This window comes from Clarias gariepinus, chromosome 25 (assembly GCF_024256425.1).
Source record: "Clarias gariepinus isolate MV-2021 ecotype Netherlands chromosome 25, CGAR_prim_01v2, whole genome shotgun sequence".
In the NCBI taxonomy this organism is placed as follows: domain Eukaryota; kingdom Metazoa; phylum Chordata; class Actinopteri; order Siluriformes; family Clariidae; genus Clarias; species Clarias gariepinus.
The window spans coordinates 21,080,152-21,104,762 of NC_071124.1; the positions used below are offsets into that span (position 1 = coordinate 21,080,152).

General features: G+C 42.9%; 2 protein-coding genes across 2 annotated transcripts; both read left to right on the top strand.

Annotated features, from left to right (window-relative positions):
- The first annotated feature begins 784 nt into the window (after window positions 1-784).
- On the top strand, window positions 785-5,265 carry LOC128513472 (polymeric immunoglobulin receptor-like). The gene is made up of 4 exons (XM_053487220.1): window positions 785-892; window positions 1,116-1,433; window positions 1,511-1,819; window positions 5,213-5,265. Exons 1-4 carry the CDS (start codon window positions 832-834, stop codon window positions 5,263-5,265), a joined length of 741 nt encoding a protein of 246 aa, XP_053343195.1. The 5' UTR covers window positions 785-831.
- Window positions 5,266-21,049: 15,784 nt separating this feature from the next.
- Window positions 21,050-24,611, top strand: LOC128513100 (transmembrane domain-containing protein TMIGD3-like). Its single transcript, XM_053486745.1, has 4 exons — window positions 21,050-21,409; window positions 21,490-21,789; window positions 23,274-23,301; window positions 24,020-24,611. Exons 1-4 carry the CDS (start codon window positions 21,106-21,108, stop codon window positions 24,051-24,053), a joined length of 666 nt encoding a protein of 221 aa, XP_053342720.1. The 5' UTR covers window positions 21,050-21,105; the 3' UTR covers window positions 24,054-24,611.

A 24,611-nucleotide genomic window follows, 5' to 3' on the forward strand; every position in this document is an offset into this window, starting at 1 on the left:
CAGTCTCATATATAAATCGCCAGGGTGGACTGTGCTCGCGCAGCTAGCGCACCAGGTACTCTCCCTCAGGGGTGCAAATCAGGTAAACAACTACAAGAAACGTCTTCCCACTGTGCTTTCCAGCAGGGGTTTTCTTTACTGAGTACTAAGTCATGTTTTGCTTGGGGATCAAATACTTATTTCCCTCATTGGAATGCAACTTAATTCATAACATTTGTATCATGTGCATTTTCTGGATTTTTGGTTGATATTCTGTCTCAATCCTTTACCATAAACCTGGTAACGCTATAGCCCTATAGACCCTTCATTTCTTTGTAAGTGGCCGAACTTAGAAAACCTGTAGGGGATCAAATACTTATTTCCCCCACTGTATGCACCGTGTTAAGAAGCTGTTGGTTAATCTGTGCATATCTGTACTTTTATAGTGTGAAGTAAAACTAAAACCTGAAATGCTAAAGATGTTGCAAGTTATTGTATTGTTTTGTATTGTACTTGCATTTGAACCCCTGGAATTTATCACATTTTGCTTTCAAACTGTTCATATTTATGTACAGCAGTTTTCTTAAATAGCAAAATATACATAATGCCTTTTTTCTGTGAATGTAATAAAAATGTATTACTACTAATTCATTAGTTTTTATCACTACTTGAGGACCATAAAATTTGTATGTGCATGTTAACGCTTTTACATCCTGCTTGTGGTTTTCTATGCGGATGTCTATTTGTGTTAAATTAAGATAAAGAGAGAGAGAGATAGATAGAAGGAGAGAGAGAGACAGAGAGCAAAACTAGAACAAATGACATATTTGCCACCTGCGGTCTTAGAAAACAATGAGGTTTTATGCTCTAGCTGGTTCAATAACTTTTTATGTGTTATTTATCTGTACATCAGGTAAGACTTAACCTGTATCATTCCTGTATCCTTTGTGTATACTTCATTTTCTAAAGGTTAAAAGAAACTGTTATAGACTAAATATTTTCATGGAGCAAATTGTTAAAGCCTTTTGTCATTATTCGTCTTTCAGTATTGACCCAGTGATTCCTAATTCAGTCCGAATCTTTGTGAAACAGTGTCTGTGATGTTAATGCTGTTTTCTATTGGTGCTTGTGTACAGATATAGAGAGCATGAGGACGCTGAAAAGTGTAACTGTAAAACATGGAGGATCGGTCACTATTCCATGTCATTATAAGGAGCAATACAAAACAAACTCCAAATTCTGGTGCAAAGGATATTACTTGTCTACCTGCAGTGTAGTAGCTTATTCAAATACACATGGAAGTACATCAGTCACTGATTATCCAGCGCAGAATATGTTTACAGTGAAAATTAACCCCGTTGTCTCTGATTCTGGAATGTATTGGTGCGCAGCAGAAATTGGTAGTAACTGGGACCCGGATGACCGTGATTATATGTACCTGACAGTTAGTGAAGGTAGGAAGAAAAAACAAGACAGAAAATTTAAGATTTGTAAGAGATTCCTTTACACATTCACTGTCTGTTTTCTTCAGATCTTGATCTCTCTGTATTAAAGAACAGAGTAAGCGGTGCAGAAGGTGGAAGTGTCACAGTCCATTGTCTCTACAGTGCTGCGTATAGGAATACACAGAAGAAATGGTGCAGATTTAGTGACAGGTGCTGCAACACAGTGGGGATGACTGCTTCATCCGAGAATTCAGCAGTGCACATAAGTAATAATGGGAGTTTATTTAGTGTGGAGATAAGAGGACTGAAGAAGAGTGATGCTGGCTGGTACTGGTGCAGTGCAGGAGATCTGCAGGTTCCTGTTCACATCAGTGTCAGTGGTAATGGAACTCCAGGTAATTATTGTAGCAAAAATGGTGGTCAGATTATACTGAACCTTTACACTGATTTATTAAAAGTAGAATTTAGGCAGCAGCCTAATAAAATCACTAAAAGCATGTAGATAGTTAGGTCCCAAATTTTTGTTTAGGAGTGCCAGGATGGTTTTATTCAGAACTAGGAAGGTTTTCCTGTTTGCTTGTTTCTTTACCTCTGCAACATTTTCATCGATTGACCATGATAACTTCTACAACATGATCATTGCACATGTAGCATATGAAGAAACCGGGCTTCAGTACATTACTGTCATAACCACTGTTTTCAATAATCTGCATTTTTTTTGTTCAGAGTGGTTTATGCAGAGCTAGTGATGTTTTCCTGTTTGCTAGTTTCATTATGTTATACTATTTTTTAGCTCTTGACCATAATCATAATCATAATACAGATTTACATGTGTAGCTTATAAAGAACCAGTGCTACAGTATCACAATTATCACTGCTTACATTAATCTGCTACAATTTGGTTTGATAGTAGTCTACAAAAAATATAATTAGATTCCAAGAAGACATGAGGTAACATGTTGATGTGGCCACATCTAAATATAGCATGTTCACTGCATTGCACTGTCAAAATCTATCTCTCTTTCTCTCTCTGTCTGTTCATGTACTGCATATACAGTAGGGTTGGACAATGAAACTAAAACACTGGCCAATTTAGTGTTGGAAATGTTACCATCCTGGTGGCTAATCTTCATTGATTGCACATTCCACCAGTAAGAGCAGAATGTGAAGGTTTAATTAGCAGAGTAATAGCACAGTTTTGCTAAAAATATTGCAATGCACACAACATTATACTGTAGGTAACAGAGTTAAAAAAAAGGGACAATTGTTGGTGCACATCTTGCTGGCGCATCTGTAACCAAGACAACAAGTCTTTGTGATGTATCAAGAGCCACAGTATCCAGGGTAATGTCAGCATACCACAAAGAAGGATGAACCAGATTCAAAAGAAATAACTGTGGACGCAAGAGGAAGCTGTCTAAAAGGGATGTCCTGTTGCTAACCCGGATTCATACAATAAAACTACCGCTGCCCAACTCACTGCAGAATTAAATGTGCACCTCAACTCTCCTGTTTCTACCAAAACTGTTTGTCGGAAGCTCCACAGCATCAATGTACATGGCCGGGCTGCTCTAGCCAAACCATTGGTTGCTTGTGCCAATGCCAAACGTTGGTTTCACTGGTGCCAGAAGCGGAAATCTTGGGCTGTGGACAATGTGAAACATGTACTGTTCTCTGATCAGTCCACCTTCACTGTCTTTCCCACATCCATTAGGGTTATGGTGTGGAGAAGTCCCAAAAAAGTATACCACCCAGACTGTTGCATGCCAAGACTGAAGAATGAGGGTAGATCAGTGATGGTGTGGGCTTTAATATCATGGCATTTCCTAGGCCCAATACTTGTGCTAGATGGGAGCGTCACTGCCAAGGACTACTGAACCGTTCTGAAGGACCATGTGCACCCAATGGTTCAACATTGTATTCTGAAGGCAGTGCTGTGTATCAGGATGATAATGCACCAACACACACAGCATCACCGGTGACAGAGTGGTTTGATAAACAAGTGACGTTGATCATCTCCCATGGCCTGGACAGTCACCAGATCTAAATATTATTGAGCCACTTTTGGGGTGTTTTGGAGGAGTGAGTCAGGAAACGTTTTCCTCTACCAAGTAGTGACTTGGCCACTATTTTGCAAGAAGAATGTCTCAAATCCCTCTGGCCACTTTGCAGGACTTGTATCTGTCATTCCCAAGACAAATTGATGCTGTAAGAGCCGCAAAAGAAGTCCCTACACCATACTAATAAATTGTTGTGGTCTAAAACCAGGCGTTTTAGTTTTATTGTCCAGCCCCTATATATAGTGTATATATACCATTTACTTCTACATACAACTACAAACAACTTTGGGTGGCATAAAAAATCTTCAGGATAAAGCACAGGCACAAGTCAAGAGATGGATGCAAAAAAACATCAATAAATCAAAGCTTTTATCACTGCCTAGAGGCACAGTAAAGTCTATATTATTAAGAAGTAGAAGGTATTTGGTACAACACAGATGCTCCCTGGATCAGGACGTATTTCTAAACTGGATGAAACAGCCAGGTAGAAACCGGTCGGGGAGGCTTCTGAGAGGCCTACAGCAACTCTGAGGCAGTTACAGGAATTTATGCCAAAAAGTTGTTATTGTGAGCATGTGGCCAAGTCACAAATTCTCCACAAATGTGGCTTGTATGAGAAGGTTCCAAAAAAAAAAAAAAAAAAAATCACTTTTCAAGAAAGCAAATCTTTGCAGAAACATAGGTGGTCAGATTGGAAATTACAATTGAATAATTTGGCCAAAGCACCAAATATTATGTCTGGCATAAATTCAATACAGCAAAATACTGTTAAACTACTGATCTTGAGTAAATCTGCTGCCATGTACCAGAGAGTTCATGGAAAAAAGGTTTACCTTTTAACATGACAATCACTCTAAGCACACAGCAAAACTGACCACACAGAGGTTGTACAAGAAAAATGTGAATGTCGGCATCTTTTAAATGACTTGAAGTCTAAATCCAAATGGTCACCATCAAATTTAACTAAACTTAAAAAATATTGCAAAGTCTAGGTGATTGACAAAGAAGCTTTTTGTGCCATTGAGAAGGTGATTAGCTTCACCTTGATTGAGGTTACCAGTTATTTTTTAGGGGGGGGGGATATTTTTTCAAATCTTTTTTTGTTTGTTTGTATGTAAAAATGTGTACATACAAATGTGTACATGTGTACATGAGTAAATACAGCTGGATAAAATAAAAACTGTAAAACCACTGTTTGTGGGCAATAAAATTTACTTTATTTCATATATCTAGACACCTATGAGAGATGATTACCTGTAAATGGAATGCGCGGTCTACTCTCTGGCGCTCCTCAGGCCGCTCCAATGTTTTGTCAGCCCTTAATTCTGCCTGTCGCATGCACTGCTTACTGTTAAATTCAGTGAGGAACACCTGTGGCACTATTACTTTTTATGTTTTTAAAATAACAATGTTTTGTAGATATAATTTTGTTAATATAATGTTCTTGGATGTAATCTTTTGAAATGTTAAATGCTTTTGTCATGGCAGACCACACAATCACGAAGTGTACTGCACAGCTCCCAGGGGACAAAGTTCAAGTTCATGGCCACCAGCAGGACACAGGAAAAGGGGGTGGGGTGCCGTACTCAGACACTGGTGGTTCCCTATATTCCCACTCAACAGCTGGGAGAGCGTGAAGGGATATAAGAAGAAGCCAGGAAGCCAGCAGTGTGAGTGAGATGTTAGACTGAAATAAACTAACATCACTTGTGTATTTGTTCTCTGCAGACTCTGAAAGTTCTGGAGAACCCACAGATTTCTGCAGTAAAGAAACCATGTGAGTACAAGAATATTATTATACTGTGCATTGCTGGTAAGAATAATTAGAATTAGGTTTTTAGTACTGTATGCAGTAGCATTTGATAATGTTTCCTGCTATTCCTGGCCAAATAAATATATAAATAAATAAAATGAAATTGTACCACATGCTAAAATTTCATTCACTCACCTTTAGTTTAGATTACAGCACACAATTTGGTGGTCAGTTCATGTGTGAAAATGATTCCTCACGCACCCAGAAGCACTCTTTTACAATATATCTCTCAGGGAAGAAAAGTCTATGGATGTGGATGTAATAACCTGGTCATTCAGTACATTCAGTTCCCTTTCAAAAGTTACACTCAATGCTGCGTAAAAACGCTATGGGAACGCTCATCTCAAATCTCTAGGGTTAAGACTCAATGCCAAGAAAAGCGTTGTCTCTCCCACTTACAGGACAACGTATTTGGGAGTTGTATGAGATTCGATCAGAATACAGGCACAACTGTCTCCTGTACGTATCAAATCCATTTTAAGTACCCTAAGGAACATCAAGCTAGGTCAGAAAGTGACTGTTCGTTACTTTCAGAAAATCCTAGGTCTTATGGCAGGTGCATCCATGGTGATACCCTTGGGCCCTGTGCATGAGACCCTTTCTGTTGTGGCTGAGAGCCAGGGGATTTTAATCCAATCCCCTGAGGCAAACAGGGTACGTTCAAGGGGCTTCATACCCTTTCTATGTGGTTCAGACCCTGGTTTCTGACCTTGGGTCCCACTCTAGGTCCGTGTTGTCATCACAAGATGCTAACGAAAGACGCTTTCCTTATGGGTTGGAGTGCGGCCTTAGATGGCCGTCCTGCCCAAAGGATCTGGAGAGGTCATCTTCTCGCATGGCACATCAATTGCCTCAAAATGATGGCTCTATTTCTGGCCCTGAAATACTTCCTCCAGCAGTGGAAAGGCTACCATGTTCTAATGCGGGTAGACAACACTATGTTAGTCTCTTACATAAATCGCCAGGGTGGATTGCGTTTGCGCTGCTTGAACAAGCTAGCGCAGCAGATTCTGCTTTAGACGCAGAAAAAGTTCTTGGGTCAATTTACATTCCGGGGCATATAAATATGGGAGCAGACTTGCGATCCAGACAAGCTGTGACACATGGGGAATGGAAACCCCACCCCGAAGTGGTCATTAAATCTGGGAAAGATTTTAGGTAGCAGAGGTGGACCTCTTTGCTTCGCAGGTCACGACACAATGTCCCCTTTACTACTCACTAAATCCTCCGATAGCGCTGCTCCCCAGAGTCCTATCAAGGCCCATCAACAGGAACGTCGCCTCTTATTGATAGCGCCCAGTTGGTTGACCAGAATATGGTTGTCAGATCTAATGTCAGATCTTATATCCCTCCTTGATGGCTCATCATGAGCAATTTCGGTCAGGAGGGATTTTCTGCCTCAGGCGCAGGGAACAATATTTCTTCCCCAGCCTGAGCTCTGAAACCTTCACATTTGGCCCTTGAGGGGGCCCAATTAAGGGATGACGGTCTTTCAGCCAATGTAATAGAAACTATTCTTTGTGCTAGGCTCCCTCTACTAGAAGAACTTATGCCCTCAGATGGAATGGTTTTGAAAATTGGTGTATGGCAAACCATAGTCCACTGCCAGATTGTTTCAGTGCTGAAGTTTCTACAGGAGAAACTGTCCTCAGGCATATGTCCTAGCACTCTCAGAACATACAGTATGTGGCCGCCATTTCAGCCTACCGTGTTCTGATTGATGAGGTTTCTGTGGGAAAGCACTCGTTAGTTGCCCGCTTTATTAGTGGAGCTAAACGGTTGAGGCCGCCCACTAAAACTACAGTACCTTCATGGGACCTAGCTATTGTGCCTGAACGTTTGGCTGAGACCCCTTTCGAACCTCTAGAGTCAGCGCCTGTTGAGGTTCTGACCCTTAAGATGGTATTTCTAATAGCCATTACTTCTCTGAAGAGAATTGGGATTTGCAGGCTCTGTCAGTCTCATCATCCTGCCTAGACTTTGCCCCTGGGCTGGTCAAAGCTATTCTGCATCCTTACCTAAATTATCTTCTGAAAGTTCAATTCTCCACCATGCACCCAGAAGGCTTCTGTCCTCCGCCATTTAATGCTCTGAAGCAGGAAAGACTTCACTTATTGTGTCCAGTATGTGCTCTACAGATTTATGTCCACTGCACTAGTCAGTGGCGGCAATCGGAGCAGCTCCTTGTAGGTTATGGGGGGATCGCAACCAAGGGAGGCGGCTCCCGCTAGACAACATTATAAGGGTAAGAGATGCTTTTGCCCTAGCCTTTGAGGTGCGTGGTCACACTTCACCTCTAGGAATTAGGGCTCATTCAACTAAGGGGTTTGCAAAGTATCCCCTTGCAGCAGGTGTGTGATGCGGTAGGTTGGTCCTCTCCGGACACCTCTGTCAGATTGCATGCTGCTTCAGGCTCGTGAGTCCTAGAGTCAGCATCCCACAATCAGGTCTAGACCTTTTTGATGATTGTGCGCACACCCTACACAACCCTGAGGTCCAGACACTTCCAGTGCGGCTGCGTTGGTATTCTCGTTCCCATAGCGTTTTCACACAGCATCGAGTGTAGCTTTTAAAAGGGAACGTCTTGGGTTACTTTGCTGTAACCCTGTTTCCTAAAAAAGTTGTAACGAGATGCTGCGCTCCAATGCCGCACTGTACGCGTGACTGGACATCCTTTCTGAAAAAGTTTACCTGAGGCTGTTTCCGGTTCATGCCTATTGATAACCTTCAGGTGCACCTAATCAAAGCACGTCACCTGACCAAGGTTATATAAGCCAAAAATTTGGCGTGTTTGACACTTCACAACGGTCGCGCAAAGAGCGTTCCCATAGCCTTTTTTATGCAGCATCTCATTCCCGCTTTTTCAGAGAACAGGGTTACAGCAAAGTATCCCGAGACTTTATTTTATTGCCACACAACGTTGCTAAGTCTACCTGACCAACTAAAGTAACCTCAGATCATAACACTGCCTCCAGCGGCTTGTACAGTGGCCTCTATGCATGGTGGGTGCATCAATTTATGCGCTTCTCTTCTAACCCTGATGCATCCATTGCACTGTGAAATTAATTATCTTTTTCTTATTGCTCCAATCTTAGTGCAAATCCAAGTCTTTTTTTCCTATTAGACTCACTAACAAGTAGTTTTCTTATGGCCACACAGCTGTTTAGTCCCAGTCCTGTGAGTTCTTACTATCACATTGTGTGTATGGAAATGCTCTTACTTTTAATATTAAACTTGGCACTGTTTGTACTGTTGATTTTTTATTATGCACCTTCACCAAGTGTTTAAGTTATCTGCTTTATGATTTTTGCACCTCACAGGCACAGATCTTAACAAATTACAAATTAACAGAAAAACAGAAATATATAACAGTATATATATATATATACTGAACAAAAATATTGTGGCGTGGGCGGGGCGGCGGCTGACGACCAGCATGCCTTGCGGGGATGTCGGTGTGTGTTCACCATGTTGGGGAAAGGTGTTCTGGTTAGTGGCTTAGGCCCTGTTGTGTGTGAGGTGGGTGTGTGACGTGTGAAATGTGCTCCAGTTCAAGCTAGTGCTGAATTGGATGTAGGCTCCTGAGTGAAGGTGCTGCTCATGCCATACCTGCTGTGTGCTAATAAAGTACTCCCAGCCATTGCATTGGGCAGCAAATAAGCTCACTTGTCTCTCCACCATCCTTACCGGCGTAAAAACGCTACATTGGTGTCAGAAGTGGGATGGAGAATAACGGGTTCGAGCGCACAAAGGAGGACCTTCTAAAAATCCAAGCGGGCCGCCGAGTAGCGGAGCGACTACTCGCGCAGAAGAAGCGCTTTCCTGGCGGAGCTAGCGCGAGCACACCACGTCAACCAACGCGGAGCGGGAAGCAGAAAATCCCGGCGCTGGATCTCGGGGCGGAGGCTGGCGCTGCGCAAGCGCCGGAGCAAGATACAGCTCCGTGCGCCGTTAGCCGGCAAAGCGACCTGCCGCTGCGCGAGGCTGAGCGCGCTGAGCCCATATCGGCGGCACATCGCGGCGGAAGAGCCGAGCGACCGCCCGCAGCTCAGTGGCGCTCGGTTCGTGAACCTAGCCGGGGACAGGGCTACCCGTCGCGGCTAGGCAACGAGCAGCTCTCCGACGTTTCGCGGCGAGGCGACGGCGCGGGTGACCGTAAGGAGGCGCTGCGCGAGGTCGAGCGCGCTGAGCCCATAATGGCGGCACATCACGGCGAAAGAGCCGAGCGACCGCCCGCAGCTCAGTGGCGCTCGGTAGGTGAACCTAGCCGGGGACAGGGCTACCCGTCGCGGCTAGGCCTCGACACCGCTTCCGAGATTCCGCGACGACGCCGAGGCCAGGGACCGCCGGACTACCGCTGCAACGTTCTCAGGCCTGAGGGACAGCCGGACTACCGCTTCAACGTTCTCAGGCCTGAGGGACAGCGTACACCAGCAGCCGCTAAACTAGCGCCGGGTGGACGTTTGGGGAGCCCCGCGGGGCTTTACATCGACTGTGTGCCGGACGGCGTCTTACTGCGGGCGCTCGTGGACACCGGCTCCACTGTTTCCCACGGGTTGTGGAACTGTGAACCGCTCATCGCCAGGCAGAAGGGCCCCACTCAGCGCTCGCGGGCACCGCTGCAAGACTTTTGGGTGGGGGCACCTATGGGGAGAATGGGCGTGGACACTCACAGCCAGCTCGGCTCTCCGATGTCATCTACCGGGTGCGGTTGGCAGGGCGGGCACGAGTTTTGCCCCACCGGGACCGTCTTGCGCCTCACCAGCCGCACGCCGGGGAACCATCGAACTCTGGAGGCCGGACCGCCTCAGGACTACATTCGCGTTCACCCCTCACCTGCCAAAGGCCGCCGGCGTTCCCACCGCCAGCGCCGACCGCCTCCACGCCTCCGAAACGGAGTTCGTCATGGTGACCAGGGACGGTCACAGCTCGGGTGGGGGCAGTGTGGCGTGCGCGGGGCGGCGGCTGACGACCAGCATGCCTTGCGGGGATGTCGGTGTGTGTTCACCATGTTGGGGAAAGGTGTTCTGGTTAGTGGCTTAGGCCCTGTTGTGTGTGAGGTGGGTGTGTGACATGTGAAATGTGCTCCAGTTCAAGCTAGTGCTGAATTGGATGTAGGCTCCTGAGTGAAGGTGCTGCTCATGCCTTACATGCTGTGTGCTTAATAAAGTACTCCCAGCCATTGCATTGGGTAGCAAATAAGCTCACTCGTCTCTCCAGCATTCTTCCCGGCGTAAAAACGCTACAATATAAACGCAACACTTTTGTTTTTGCTCCCATTTTTTATGAGATGAACTCATTCAGAAATCTGAAACATTTTCTACATACACAAAATAACCATATCTTTTAAATATTGTTCATAAATCTGTCAAAATCTGTGATAGTGAGCACTTCTCCTTTGCCGAGATAATCCATCCCACCTCACAGTGTGCCATATCAAGATGCTGATTAGACAGCATGATTATTGCACAGGTGTGCCTTAGACTGGCCACCTGTAAAAGGCCACTTTGAAAGGTTCAGTTGTATCACACAGCACAATGCCACAGATGTCGCAAGTTTTGAGGGAGTGTGCAATTGGCATGCTGACAGCAGGAATGTCCACAAGAGCTGTTGCTCGTGAATTGAATGTTCATTTCTCTACCATAAGCCGTCTCCAAAGGTGTTTTAGAGGATTTGGCAGTACATCCAACCGGCCTCACAACTGCAAACGACGTGTAACCACACCAGCCCAGGACCTCCACATTCAGCATGTTCACCTCCATGATCGTCTGAGACCAGCCACTCGGACAGCTGCTGAAACAATCGGATTGCATAACCAAAGGATTTCTGCACAAACTGTTAGAAACAGTCTCAGGGAAGCTTATCTGCATGCTCGTCATCCTCATTGGGGTCTCGACCTGACTCCAGTTCTTCATCGTAACGGATTTTGACAGATTTGTGAACAATATTTGAGAGATATGGTTATTTTGTTTATGTAGAAAACGTTTTAGATTTTTGAGTTCATCTCATTAAAAATGGGAGCAAAAACAAAAGTGTTGCGTTTATATTTTTGTTTAGTATAAATTTTGCAGGGCACTTATGTTCGCATGCTAAATGCAGGGTCTAGGAAGCCTATATAGACATGTGCCCAGGAGTCGCGCATCTAAGGTGACGTCACCTACTGTGGCGAGCACGTGTGAGGTTGGCCACAGATCTACCTGTCCGGTAATCCACAGTGAAGCTGAATGCCGAGAGACCCGCAACTCTTACTCACTTACTCAACTGAGCAAATAAAAATAAATTCAGACTTGTGATAAAAACTTCTAAAAATAAAGGGAAGTAAAGGAAATAAACAATAATAATAATAACAAAAATAATAATAATAATTATATAGCCTTTGAGTATTTATATGAAATAAATATTTATTTATATATATTTTCGTGTCACTTGTAAATATTTACATGTATTGCCCTCTTTGGATACTACTCTGTGACTGCCGTCACACAATCTAGAAATTGTTGATCTGTTCAGCACTATTATGACTGTTCCAGTTATTGAGTGAGATTGCGTGATTTTCACTCTCAATGCATGAGAGTTGGCATCTTTGGAACTTGGTGTTTAACTAGACAATAGGCTTCAATGGTGCATTAACACAGAGGCTGTACACAGTACAAGTAGAGCCTGAGCCAGCTTTTCTTCCTAAAGACACTCAGGTCCTTCAATGTTTGCAACACAAAGCACTACTCTTTCAGGGCAAGTGCTATCATTTTACTATGGTGTTTTGGAGTGAAGGCATCACAACTAAGGATGCTAACTTATTAAACAAAAAGGCTGAATATGTTGTTGGCCACAAGCGTGTTACAGTGTTACATTACACTCTATAACTTATCTGCTCATGTCAGACCCGTGTGCATTGAACTAAACTGAGTCATTTATTAGTCACGTTGATTTTATGCTTGTATGTGTTTTTGCTTATTTAATTTACAGTTGTATTATTACTAATGGTATTTTAATTTATAGCTAGATTACCTATTTTAATATTACGTTTATTTTATGGGTATATTCAAATTTTATCTTACTTTTATATATTTAGCTGCTAGAGCAATTTAAATTTTCCTTTGGAGATAAATAAAGTTATCTTATCTCATCTTATCTTATGTGTTGAAGAGTTCAAATATCCTTGTCAGGATGAACTAACCTAGGAGACCAGATGACTTAGCTTTAGCGATTAGCCCAATGTAGCGTGAATGGTGAACCCAAACCAGAAAGAAGAAAGCGAGTAGGCAGGATAACCACGCGATTTAGTTTAAGGACTCTCACAAAAGGGGAGCAAGGGAAAAACACAAATTTAACGTGTCCTATAAACACACACTCAATATCAGAAAGCGAAACCCAAGAAAGTGAGTACTCACGAATCGGTGGACGAACAGCCAGAACCGACATGGGCCAAACTCAATAACTGAGCATTGAATCATGGTTTGTTTACTCCTCTTATACTTCCTGGTTCGCAACCGCTTTACTTCCGGGTCCTAGTGCCGGTCGCCGATTAAGTGTGCATGACAATCTGTCATGATCTCTGTGTAGAAGAATTGGACGCAAAATGCAGGTATAAGTTTGCAAACACACGTGAGTCTTTTATTCAGTCTTTTGTGGGGCAAAAGTCTTCCCACGATTCTCGTCTTATATGAAAAGAAACAAAACCAAAAATAAACATAAAACAAACGAACAAAAGACAGCCTCCTCAGGCTGGGTCTGCAGGCGGGCACAAAACACTACCAAGCATTAACACCACTGTCACACGGGTCCTGCGCTGCGCTCGGCTGGCGACTTAACCGTGACCTTGACCTCGCTGCCGGTTCACTACCGGCCTTACCCCGTTCCTGCAGACTCGGCTTACTCCTGAGGAGGAGATGAGGAGAGGGCGGTGAGGTGTGAGTAGCATGTAGCAAACAAAACATGTGAACAACAGTGAACGGACAAGACACTACGGGTTCAGCTGGTTTAAATAAGGACACACAGGGGAGAGACACAGGTGTACGTGATTTGTGATTAAGTGAAGACATACCAACGTAGACACACTAGGGGGAGACAAAGCTTCGGCTCAATAATCCGGGGAACCGGATCTCACTCCCCCGGACTGTGGTGGCACAGATGTGACAGTACCCCCCCCCTCAGGACCGTCGCCTGGGCGGGGGGGGGGGGGGGGGGGCCTGTTGACTGGGTGGGTTGGTCGCTGAGCGGGGCGGCCCGGAGGTCGGGGTGCTGGGCGATCCGGCCTCTCCCTGTGGAAAGTTGTAACCAGTTCGGGGCTTAAGATGTTTTTAGCTGGCACCCAACTCCTCTCCTCCGGACCGTATCCCTCCCAGTCGACAAGATATTGGAGAGACCCCCCTCTCCTCCGTGAGTCCAACAACCTAGTTACCTTAAACGCTGGGACGCCCTCTATCTCCACAGCCCCAGGGAGCGAGGGTTCGCTTGTGCCCTCGTCGAGGGGTCCCCGGACCACCGGCCTTAGCAGAGAAAGGTGAAAAACAGGGTTAATGTGCATATGGTTTGGGAGTTTGAGTTTAAAAGAAACGGGGTTAACCTGAGCGATTATAGGGAAGGGGCCGATATATTTTGGGGTGAGCTTGCGGCAAGGGAGGTGAAGATGGAGGTCCCGTGTCGAGAGCCATACCCGATCGCCTACCTGGAGCGGAGGGCCTTCCTTCCTTCGTCTGTCAGCAAATTTCTTGAAGCGGGCCACTGCTCGGGAGATTTGCGTGTGTGCGTTCTCCCAAACTCTTTCCGCTTTTTTAAACCATTCGTCCACCATGGGTACTTCGGTGGGAGTGGCATCCCAAGGACAAAGCGGAGGTTGATAACCTAGCACACACTGGAACGGCGTTAGACCGGTTGAGGAGTGGGTTAACGAATTTTGGGCGTATTCGGCCCATAGCAGGCTGAGGGCCCAGTCGTGCTGTTGACTGCTACAATATGCTCGAAGATATCTGCCGAGTTCTTGGACAGTCCGCTCTGCCTGCCCATTAGACTCAGGGTGGTAGCCCGACGTTAGGCTCACAGTGGTTCCCAATTTCTGGAAGAACGCTTTCCAGACTTTAGCGATAAATTGGGGACCACGATCAGAAACTATATCTTCGGGTATACCATAGTATCGGAACACATATTCAAAAAGGGCTTCGGCCACTTGAATTGCTGACGGAAGAGAGCCAAACGGAATGAAACGACACCCCTTCGAGAACCTATCTACCACAACAAGAATAGTAGTGTACCCGTTTGACACCGGCAGGTCCGTCACAAAGTCCACTGCAATGTGGGACCACGGTCTGTTCGGCGTCGGGAGGGGCATTAATTTACCAACCGGTAGACTGCGCGGACTTTTTGTGCTCGCGCAGATGGCACAAGATAAAACTACTGTCTTTACGGTTTCCTTCATACGCGGCCACCAGTATTTCGGTACGAGTATTTTATGTGTACGCGCTACGCCTGGATGCCCCGAGGATCGATTAACATGAGCGTCGATTGTGAGCCGCTCGCGGAACGCTTCGGGGACATAAGTGCGTCCTGGAGGGCACCCATCGGGCACGGGGTTGTGTCGCGCCCACTGAGTGATCTCTGCGTCCACGTCCCACATCACCGGAGCGACCACGAGCGGCTCGGGAAAAATGGGTTCAGGGTTCTCGACAGGCGTTAATGCCGGATAGTACCGAGACAATGCATCTGCTTTTTTATTTTTTGATCCCGGCCGATACGTGATATGAAAGCGGAAACGCGTAAAAAACAGTGCCCAGCGGGCTTGTCTAGTGTTTAACCTTTTTGCCTGTTGGATATATTCTAAATTTCGGTGGTCAGTAAGCACTACGAAAGGGTGTTTGGCTCCCTCTAGCCAGTGTCTCCACTCCCCTAACGCCGCTTTCACTGCTAGCAGTTCCCTATTGCCAATATCATAATTTCGTTCGGCAGGTGTCAGTTTGCGTGAAAAAAACGCGCAAGGATGGAGCTTCTCGGGTTGACCGTGGCGCTGCGACAGCACCGCCCCTATCCCTACCTCGGAAGCGTCCACTTCGACTACAAACGACTTCTCCGGATCGGGAAGCCGTAAGACAGGAGCTGTGGTGAAAGCTGTTTTGAGCTTTAGGAATGCCTCCGCTGCTTCTGCGGAGAGCGCGCTAAGTCTCTTAGGTTTGCCTTTAAGCAATGCAGTGAGTGGCGCCGCTATCGCGCTAAAGTTTCTAATGAAACGCCGGTAAAAATTGGCGAACCCGAGAAAGCTTTGTAGCGCCTTTACTGACCTTGGTACTGGCCATTGGGTTACCGCCTCCACCTTGGCCTTCTCCATCCTGACCCCCTGTGGCCCTATGCGATAGCCCAGAACGACGGAATGGTCCATCTGAGGAAGCACGAAAAATTTTATCTCCTCAGAGTGACCGGGGAAAGTTAAGCGGAGGGGCGCAGTAATTAGTTTAAGAGGCGAGTGGGTGAGGGCATGACCGTCCAGAGCTTTAATAGATATCGGGCACGGAAGCTTCGACACGGGAGCTTGCAGCGAGGAAAGGACAGAAGCTGAGATGAAATTACCAGCCGACCCGGAATCTATTAGGGGAAAAACAGACAAAGTGTTATTATTAAATGAAATTTGTGCTGGCAAACAAAAAGGTGTGTGTGTGCGCGGAGGGGTGCGGCACGTTACTTTCAGCAGCGGGCAGGAGCTGACTCGATGTTTTTCCCCCCCACAGTACAAACACAGCCCCGCAGTCAGTCGCCTGGTTTTCTCGGATGCGGGGAGACGTGATGAATCCACGTCCATGGCCTCGGTGGAGGACCCTTCGCGCTCCGTTGGCTGCAGCTGATGAAGGCTCTCCTTGCGGCGCGGCTCTGGACGCTTCGGTAGTCGGAGTAGCGGTCGGCGCTGCTGGCTGCGCAGGTGTTGGTCCAGCTTGATAGCTAGCGTGATGCATTCTTCAAGTGACAAGTCAGTGTCTCGACATGCTAGTTCTAGCTGGATATCTGGTGCGAGTCCGTCTCGAAATCTTGCCAGTAAGCTTTTTTCACACCACCCGCTTTCAGCCGCTAACACCTGAAACTTTACCGCATATTCTGCCACCGGTGTGTTTCCCTGCCGGAGCCTCAGCAGCTGCTGCTCACCAGACTTGCCCTGGTCGGGGTGATCAAAGACGGCGCGAAGGGCCTCGACGTAGCGGTGGTATCGAGTGGTGATGGTGCCTCCGGTGCTCCATGTGGCTGTAGCCCAGTCGAGTGCGCGACCTGTGAGATGCTGAGTGACGAAGCTCACCTTTTGCGGATCGGTCAGGTTTGGAAAGTCCGCTAAGTACAACTCGCAGGCGAGCAGAAATCTTCGGCAGCCTTCCGGATCTCCTCCATACCTCTCCGGAGGAGCGGGGCGCGGGAGCGACGATGCTACAGGTGGCTGCGGAGCAGCCGGGGGCACTCTTGCCGTTGCCAGCTGGCTGACGCTGCACGCGAGGTCATGGACGGCGCGTGCCAGGCTTCCGATTTCCTGCTGCTGGTCTCGCAGGTAGCTATGTAAACGTGCGTTTTCGTCGGGCAGGGGAACTCCTGCTGCGTCCGGACGGGTCCGTTCATCTGTCATGATCTCTGTGTAGAAGAATTGGACGCAAAATGCAGGTATAAGTTTGCAAACACACGTGAGTCTTTTATTCAGTCTTTTGTGGGGCAAAAGTCTTCCCACGATTCTCGTCTTATATGAAAAGAAACAAAACCAAAAATAAACATAAAACAAACGAACAAAAGACAGCCTCCTCAGGCTGGGTCTGCAGGCGGGCACAAAACACTACCAAGCATTAACACCACTGTCACACGGGTCCTGCGCTGCGCTCGGCTGGCGACTTAACCGTGACCTTGACCTCGCTGCCGGTTCACTACCGGCCTTACCCCGTTCCTGCAGACTCGGCTTACTCCTGAGGAGGAGATGAGGAGAGGGCGGTGAGGTGTGAGTAGCATGTAGCAAACAAAACATGTGAACAACAGTGAACGGACAAGACACTACGGGTTCAGCTGGTTTAAATAAGGACACACAGGGGAGAGACACAGGTGTACGTGATTTGTGATTAAGTGAAGACATACCAACGTAGACACACTAGGGGGAGACAAAGCTTCGGCTCAATAATCCGGGGAACCGGATCTCACTCCCCCGGACTGTGGTGGCACAGATGTGACACAATCCTTAAATGTTTTCTTTGCTTAGTGTATCCCAATAATTTGACCTTGTTGTGTGTGCGTGTCTGTGTGCAGATACTGTATGTAATTAATGTTACTGAGAGGGTTTAAAGTATCATTGTTCATTTTTTCACTATTTGAGGGAAAAAATGAGTCTTAATGTAATTCCTCCTTCAACGTTTAGCAGTCAGAAGGAAGGAAAATGTAATGCCCTCCAGAGAGGAATGCAAGTATGACTCCTCAATGCATGCTGTAATATACACTATGATGGATCTCTGGTGTGTTTTATGTTTCAGAAAACCAATGGAGTTCTGTATTGCACACGACTAAAGGATGTGATCTTAACGTCAAAATTAAGCAACTGAAGATGATGTTCATAATTGGCTTATTCAACTACTATCATACAACAGTATGGTCAGTTGTGTTCAATTCCTGATATTAGGTTTCGAATGCAGTATCTCACATTTCCTATCTATCCATCTATCTATCTATCCATCTATCCATCTACCTATCTATCTATCTATCTATCTATCTATCTATCTATCCACATTTCAGGAAAGTAAAAACTTACAAATTTCTATAAATATTTGAACACAAATTTATTGCTACAGTATAAGTTAAAGACATGGATTAGTGAGTTTGGTGTAAAAGAACTTGTATAAAAGTCCTGATTTCAACCTGATACAGTAGAACACCTTTGGGATGAATCAGGCCTTCTCGTATCAGTGACTGACCTCACAAATGTGCTTCTGGAAAACGGTCAAAAATTAACACACTTCTAAACCTTGTGAAAAGCCTTTCCATAAGAGTTGAAGCTGTAATAGCTGCAAAGGGGGTGGAGCCAAAATCATATTAAACAATATTTATTAGATATTACTTACGTTCATATGCATGTGAAGGCAGATAAGTAAATACTTTGGGCTAAATGGTATATATATCAGTGTGTGTATCACTGTTGGGGGACGTTACTTTTTAAAGTAACTAATAACATTACAAAACTACTGTCTTTAAGTAATCAGTTACATTACAGCGTTACTTCTAATAAAAGTAATATGTTCGAGAACTTTTCCATTGCAGAATATGAAAAAACTCCTTTGATTCCATGCATGTTGTTTTAGCCAAAACCTTTATAATTATTCTACCATCATCACTCAGCGGAATTTGGCCCATAATCTGTTATCTACTAATACCCTTATCTCACCTAAGCGGTAAGTTCAGTTCATCATGATTCACCGCAAGTTTTAGCCGCTGTGAATAGGTTTCCATTTTTGCGTGCGTCGTCCTCGAAATCCTATTAACGGTCACATATCGTACTATTTTTTAACAAGTTACTACAGGTCATAGAGGCCCCCTAAAGTCTGTCTGTTAATATTCCAGCTAAAACTCACATAATGTGTTTTTCTCCCAATTCCCATCTTTATCACTACTTTTCAGAAAGGTGCCACTTAAATGGGCTACTGCTCAAGCCTGTCCTGTTGTGTTGAACCAGACCTTGATACTGCCAAACTATGCCATGCTACTACCAAAGCAGATGTGATGTCTGTATTTAGCTCCCCTGGTGCTGCTTTTGTTACCATGCATAAACAAGATTAACAAGATTAACATACTTTTTTTAGCTTTTAAAATGGCACATGAAAGTTAGGTATATGGTATATATGTTGTTTTCACTCATTGGTTTAACTAAAATTGTAAAAATATAACATTTTATTTATTATGCTTTTGGGGAAAAATCCCTAAAAAGAGGGGTTTTGTATGGAGCACCTATAAGTGGCCTAGTGAGCTCGTTGGCTCAGTTTAACCGACCTGCTATCATGTGACGTTTTCTCTCCAGAGTAAAACTCCACATCATGTGGAACTTTTCTACTGTTTTTTTTTTTTTAATCCTTGTAAAAGTGTATTACCACAACTTTTAGTTCTCTGCTGTAATTTATGTTCATAACTATTGAACCAAAATATGTTGGACTTACAGTACAGGCCAAAAGTTTGGACACACCTTCTCATCCATCTGTCAATGTGTTTTCTTTATTTTCATGACCATTTACATTGGTAGATTCTCACTGAAGGCATCAAAACTATGAATGAACACATGTGGAGTTATGTACTTAACAAAAAAATGTCTCCACAGTCACCGGACCTGAACCCAGTCGAGATGGTTTGGGGTGAGCTGGACCGCAGAGTGAAGGCAAAGGGGCCAACAAGTGCTAAACACCTCTGTGAACTCCTTCAAGACTGTTGGAAGACCATTTCAGGTGACCATCTCTTAAAGCTCATCGAGAGAATGCCAAGAGTGTGCAAAGCAGTAATTAGAGCAAAAGGTGGCTATTTTGTAAAAACTAGAATATAAAACATGTTTTCAGTTATTTCACCTTTTTTTAAGTACATAACTCCACATGTGTTCATTTATAGTTTTGATGCCTTCAGTAAGAATCTTTAAATGTAAATGGTCATGAAAATAAAGAAAACACATTGAATGAGTGAAGGTGTGTCCAAACTTTTGGCCTGTACTGTATTTATGATGTTGTTACTATTTATTGGAATTGTTTAAACTATATATATTTTTTTAGTTGCAAAGCAGTTTGTTGTTTGTTACAAATTTGAAATAAATATGTATGAGCTGTGATTTTGTCCTCTTCTATTGTAAATGATTGTTTGCAGCACAGTTAATACTTTAAAACCTTTGCACTTGTGTTTTATGAAGTGGTATATTTTGCCTATTTAAATAAATAAATAAATAAATAATATGGTTTAAACTGTGATTTTGGGACTCTTCAGTTTGGTGTCACTTACTCACAGGGTGACAAAAACATTGTGAAAAAACCTGAAAAGGCCCTCTAGTGGCTGACTACAGTATTTTTTTTTTTTTTTACTTTGTATGTTTTTTTACTTTTTACTTCATTTCCAGGTTAGTGAATTTAGCACGAGGTCCCTCCTTTTGTACCACTGATGATCATCATCGTCTGTTTCCTAAGAAAGAAATCCAGTCCCTGCTGTATCAATCCTTGTTTAGTTTTTTTACCCAAATAATAATTCTAATAAAATTAATCACTTCACTCTTTTATAATCGAGGCTCACATGCCACCGTTTAGTCCCAACCCTATGTGTTTTTCATCATATTGTCTGTGTGTGATAATGCCCTTTATTTTTTGAATACTCTGATTAAATGCTCTGATTTCCACTTTCTTTGTTTTGCGACTGATGATGTGAATATGTGATCTGCAGTCACTATTTTTTCCCGACTACACTTCTTCTATGAGGCGAACAGTTAAGCACTATCCTTACAGGTTTTAATAATGTGTTGGAGAAAAAAAAAAAGGAACGGAGCTAATCCACAGCAGCTCCACCCAGAAGTAGGAACAGTATTTGGCAAAAAGAGAACTTCAGGTGAACATGAGTTTTAACTCACTGGTTGGGTCTGTAACTCTTTTTATGTTATTTCTCTGTATATCAGGTAAGACTAAACCTGTATCATTCCTATATAATGTGTTTTTATAATTTTAGTTTTTAAAGAATTTAAATATTGTATTCACTCCTTTCACGGAACAGTTTTAATTTTTCATTATTGTTAGACAAAAATTTCTCAGTATTGACGCAGTAATGATGCTAATGTTCCTTGTGTACAGATGTAAAGAGCATGTTGACTCTGAAAAATGTATCTGTAAAACATGGAGAATCGGTCACTATTCCATGTCTTTATGAGGAACGATACAAAACAAACGCTAAATTCTGGTGCAGTGGATATTTCTGGTCTACCTGCAGCATAGAAGCTTACGCAAACTCACATGGAAGTACATCAGTCACTGATTATCCAGCGCATAATATGTTCACTGTGGAAATAAACTCTGTGTCTGATTATGGATGGTACTGGTGCGCAATCGAAATTGGGGGCATCTGGGACCCAGATGACCGTAATTATTTATATCTGACAGTTAGTAAAGGTGAGAAACTTAAACAAGGCAGAAATACAAGATTCGTGACAGATTCCCTTACACAACTCATTCGCTGTCTGTTTATTCAGATCCTGATCTGTCTGTAGTGAAGAGCAGCGTGAAAGGTGAAGAAGGTGGAAGTGTCACAGTCCAGTGTCTCTACAGTGCTGCATATAGGAATACACAGAAGTACTGGTGCAGATTTAAAGACAGAAGCTGTGAAACAGTAGGGATGGCATCCCAGGATTTAGAAGTGTACATCAGTGATAATGGGAGTTCCTTCAGTGTGGAGATAAGAGGACTGAAGAAGAGTGATGCTGGCTGGTACTGGTGCGGTGCTGGAGATCTGCAGGTTCCTGTTCACATCAGAGTTGGTGATGAAGCTCCAGGTATTATCATCATGCACCATCTGCAGTGCTGTAGTTATTACTGGTTTGTCATGTTAAAGATTATACTGAACCTTCACATAGTTAACCTAATAAAATCACTCAGGATATGAATTACACCTTTGGCATTTACTGCATTAGTTTTTTTTCCCTTTGAAACTACATTACTTCGTCTTTTTGTTCAGAAGTGCCAGGGTGGTTTTAATCAAAACCAGTGAGGTTTTCCTGTTTGCTAGTTTCTTTTCCCAGTAACTTATAACTTCAGTGTTTTCATCTATTGACCACAATTATAAATTTACTCTTGTAGTCTATGAAGGAACAGATTCTAACATGATAGTGGCCACATCTAAATAAGGCAAAATTACACAAGAGTGTGCATATTTTATGCACAGACATAATATAATAGTTAGAGTTTTATCCTTTTATACTGTTACTTACTTATATGGTACAGTATGCACCACAATATACAGTACTGAAACTCGAACATGCATGTGAGTTTGTCTATGGGTATAGCTCCAGCCGCACGTGTTCCCAGGAGTAAAACGGAAGTTGTCTAGTGCAATTGTTGTTGGAAATGGGTCTCTCGACTGAGGAAAAACTATTTATAGTGGAGTATTTCGTAGTACTGTACATTCATATATTCAGTGTTCAGAGTGTGTTCAACTGTGAAGATCGGCCAAGACCTGTGCCTGCATTACTCAAGCAAATCTTTTGCATCTTCTTTTTGAGTCTGTAGTAACCATTGATCCGGGATATGTTTGAGAATCTGTGTGAACGATATGGACACTTCAGACACTTACTGTATATTACGAATACCGTGGTAAATCAATTAATAGTGTGTATGTACTGTAAGTTTCTTTCAGGATGAATAAACTCATAGATGGCAATATTGTTTGCCTTAACATTTCAGTACTGTATATGTTTGTGCATACTGTATTATTTAAATTAATTATATTAAAGGGCGGGACATACAGTATGCATAGCAGTCTACATTGTGTAATTTACAATAACGTTATAAAACATATATTTATAATAAGAGCTATAATATTCTGTTCTACTGTTTGTGGGCAATAAACTGATATGTTTAGTTTTAAGTTATATTTGGTATAAAATTCTAATTATTACTAAATTACTGTGAATTTTATCTGAGTTGTTTCTTGTTTATTTGTGTATTTAGTCATCATTTCTGTTTTGCATCTTATACTGTTGGATATTGTTTACTAAAACTGCTTTTTGATTGGCAGTTGTGTCATAATAGTAATGTAGTTACTTTCAAAATGCAAGTCAAGAGATTATACAAAAGGAGGAAATGATAAAATTGGTTAAGTCAGACACATATTAGCTGACTCTAATCCCTTTGATATTTTATGATGTTTTCATGATGATTCATTCCCCAGGTTACTGGGTTCTCTTATTTTAGATTAGGTAAATTCTGGTTGTGTTCCTGTTAAAAAATTGCTTCTAATTATAATTTCTCATTTCTGTAGGTTTAAGTGCATTAACTACTGAATCCATGTGAGTATAGAAATGCTATTATACAGTACATTGCTGATACACTTGTATATTATAACAATTGAAAACATTTTAGACTATGTTACGAAATACACTCATGTATACTATGTATACATGTGTGTTTTCTGCAATATACCCGTGCCATCAATCCATAGATGTGATAACCTGGTCATTCAGTGCATTCAGGTCGTCAGCAGTCAGTTTGTAAAAGCAATAAAACTTCATTGGTTTCTTAAAAATTGTTGATTGCATAATTGAGAGTTCTAATCAGTGCTGCACAATCAATTGCAAAAAAATATAAATAACTATATGAACCCGTGTATTTGACACAGACTGCAATGTATCCACTATAATTTAATTAAAGTTAGTAATTTCAGTGTTTTATTTATTTTTTGATAACTTTTAAGGTACCAAAGAAACTTCATATCACAAAAATCTATAAATTGCAGTTTACAATATGTGGCATTATAATCACAATGTTATTTTGTATATATATATATATATATATATATATATTTTTTTTTTTTTTTTTTTTTTTTTTTTTTTTTTAAATAATATATACATTCAAATAACATAGCCCTGGTTCTTAACCTCCCTCAAATAGTCGTCTAAAATAGAAAAGGGAATTTGAATCCAGAGATGAATGCAAGTGTGACTTCTTAGCACATGCTGTAATATACTGTACACTGCTCTGTGTATATAAGTGTGTTTTATGTTTCAGAAAACTAGTGGAGTTCTGTATTGCACATGACTGAAGGATTCAATCTTGGTGGCAAATTTAAGAAGCTAAAGATGATGTTCACCTTCGGCTTATTCAACTACTATCATACAAAAAGCAGTCAGCTGTAAACAGGGTTCGAGTGCAGTTTAATTTATTGTGTTGTTAACTTTAATAAAACTTGTTGCTCCTACATGTTTTTATATGAGATATTTAAATGTGTGACTGAAAGCACATCTATAAATCTATGATATGATGTCTGTATTCAGCTTCCCTGGTGCTGCTTCAACACTAACATACTCAACATACTCTTTATAGTTCTTCAAATCTAATTTTAAATTCATGTGCTGTATATATCTATTGTGTTTTAACTTAAATATCACTAAACAAGGCAAAATTGAGGATGTCGCTGTAAATTAACACTCCTATCCCCACAAAAGCATCTCGGTTCCTTGTTCGCAGTTAGTCTAAATGCTATCCGCTACCCAAGCCACGCTTCATAATCACTCTTCATATGGCATGACGTTAGATTTCTCTCTGTGTTTGAAATAAATGTTCTAAACTATTGAAAATGTATCATAGTGAATGATGTATA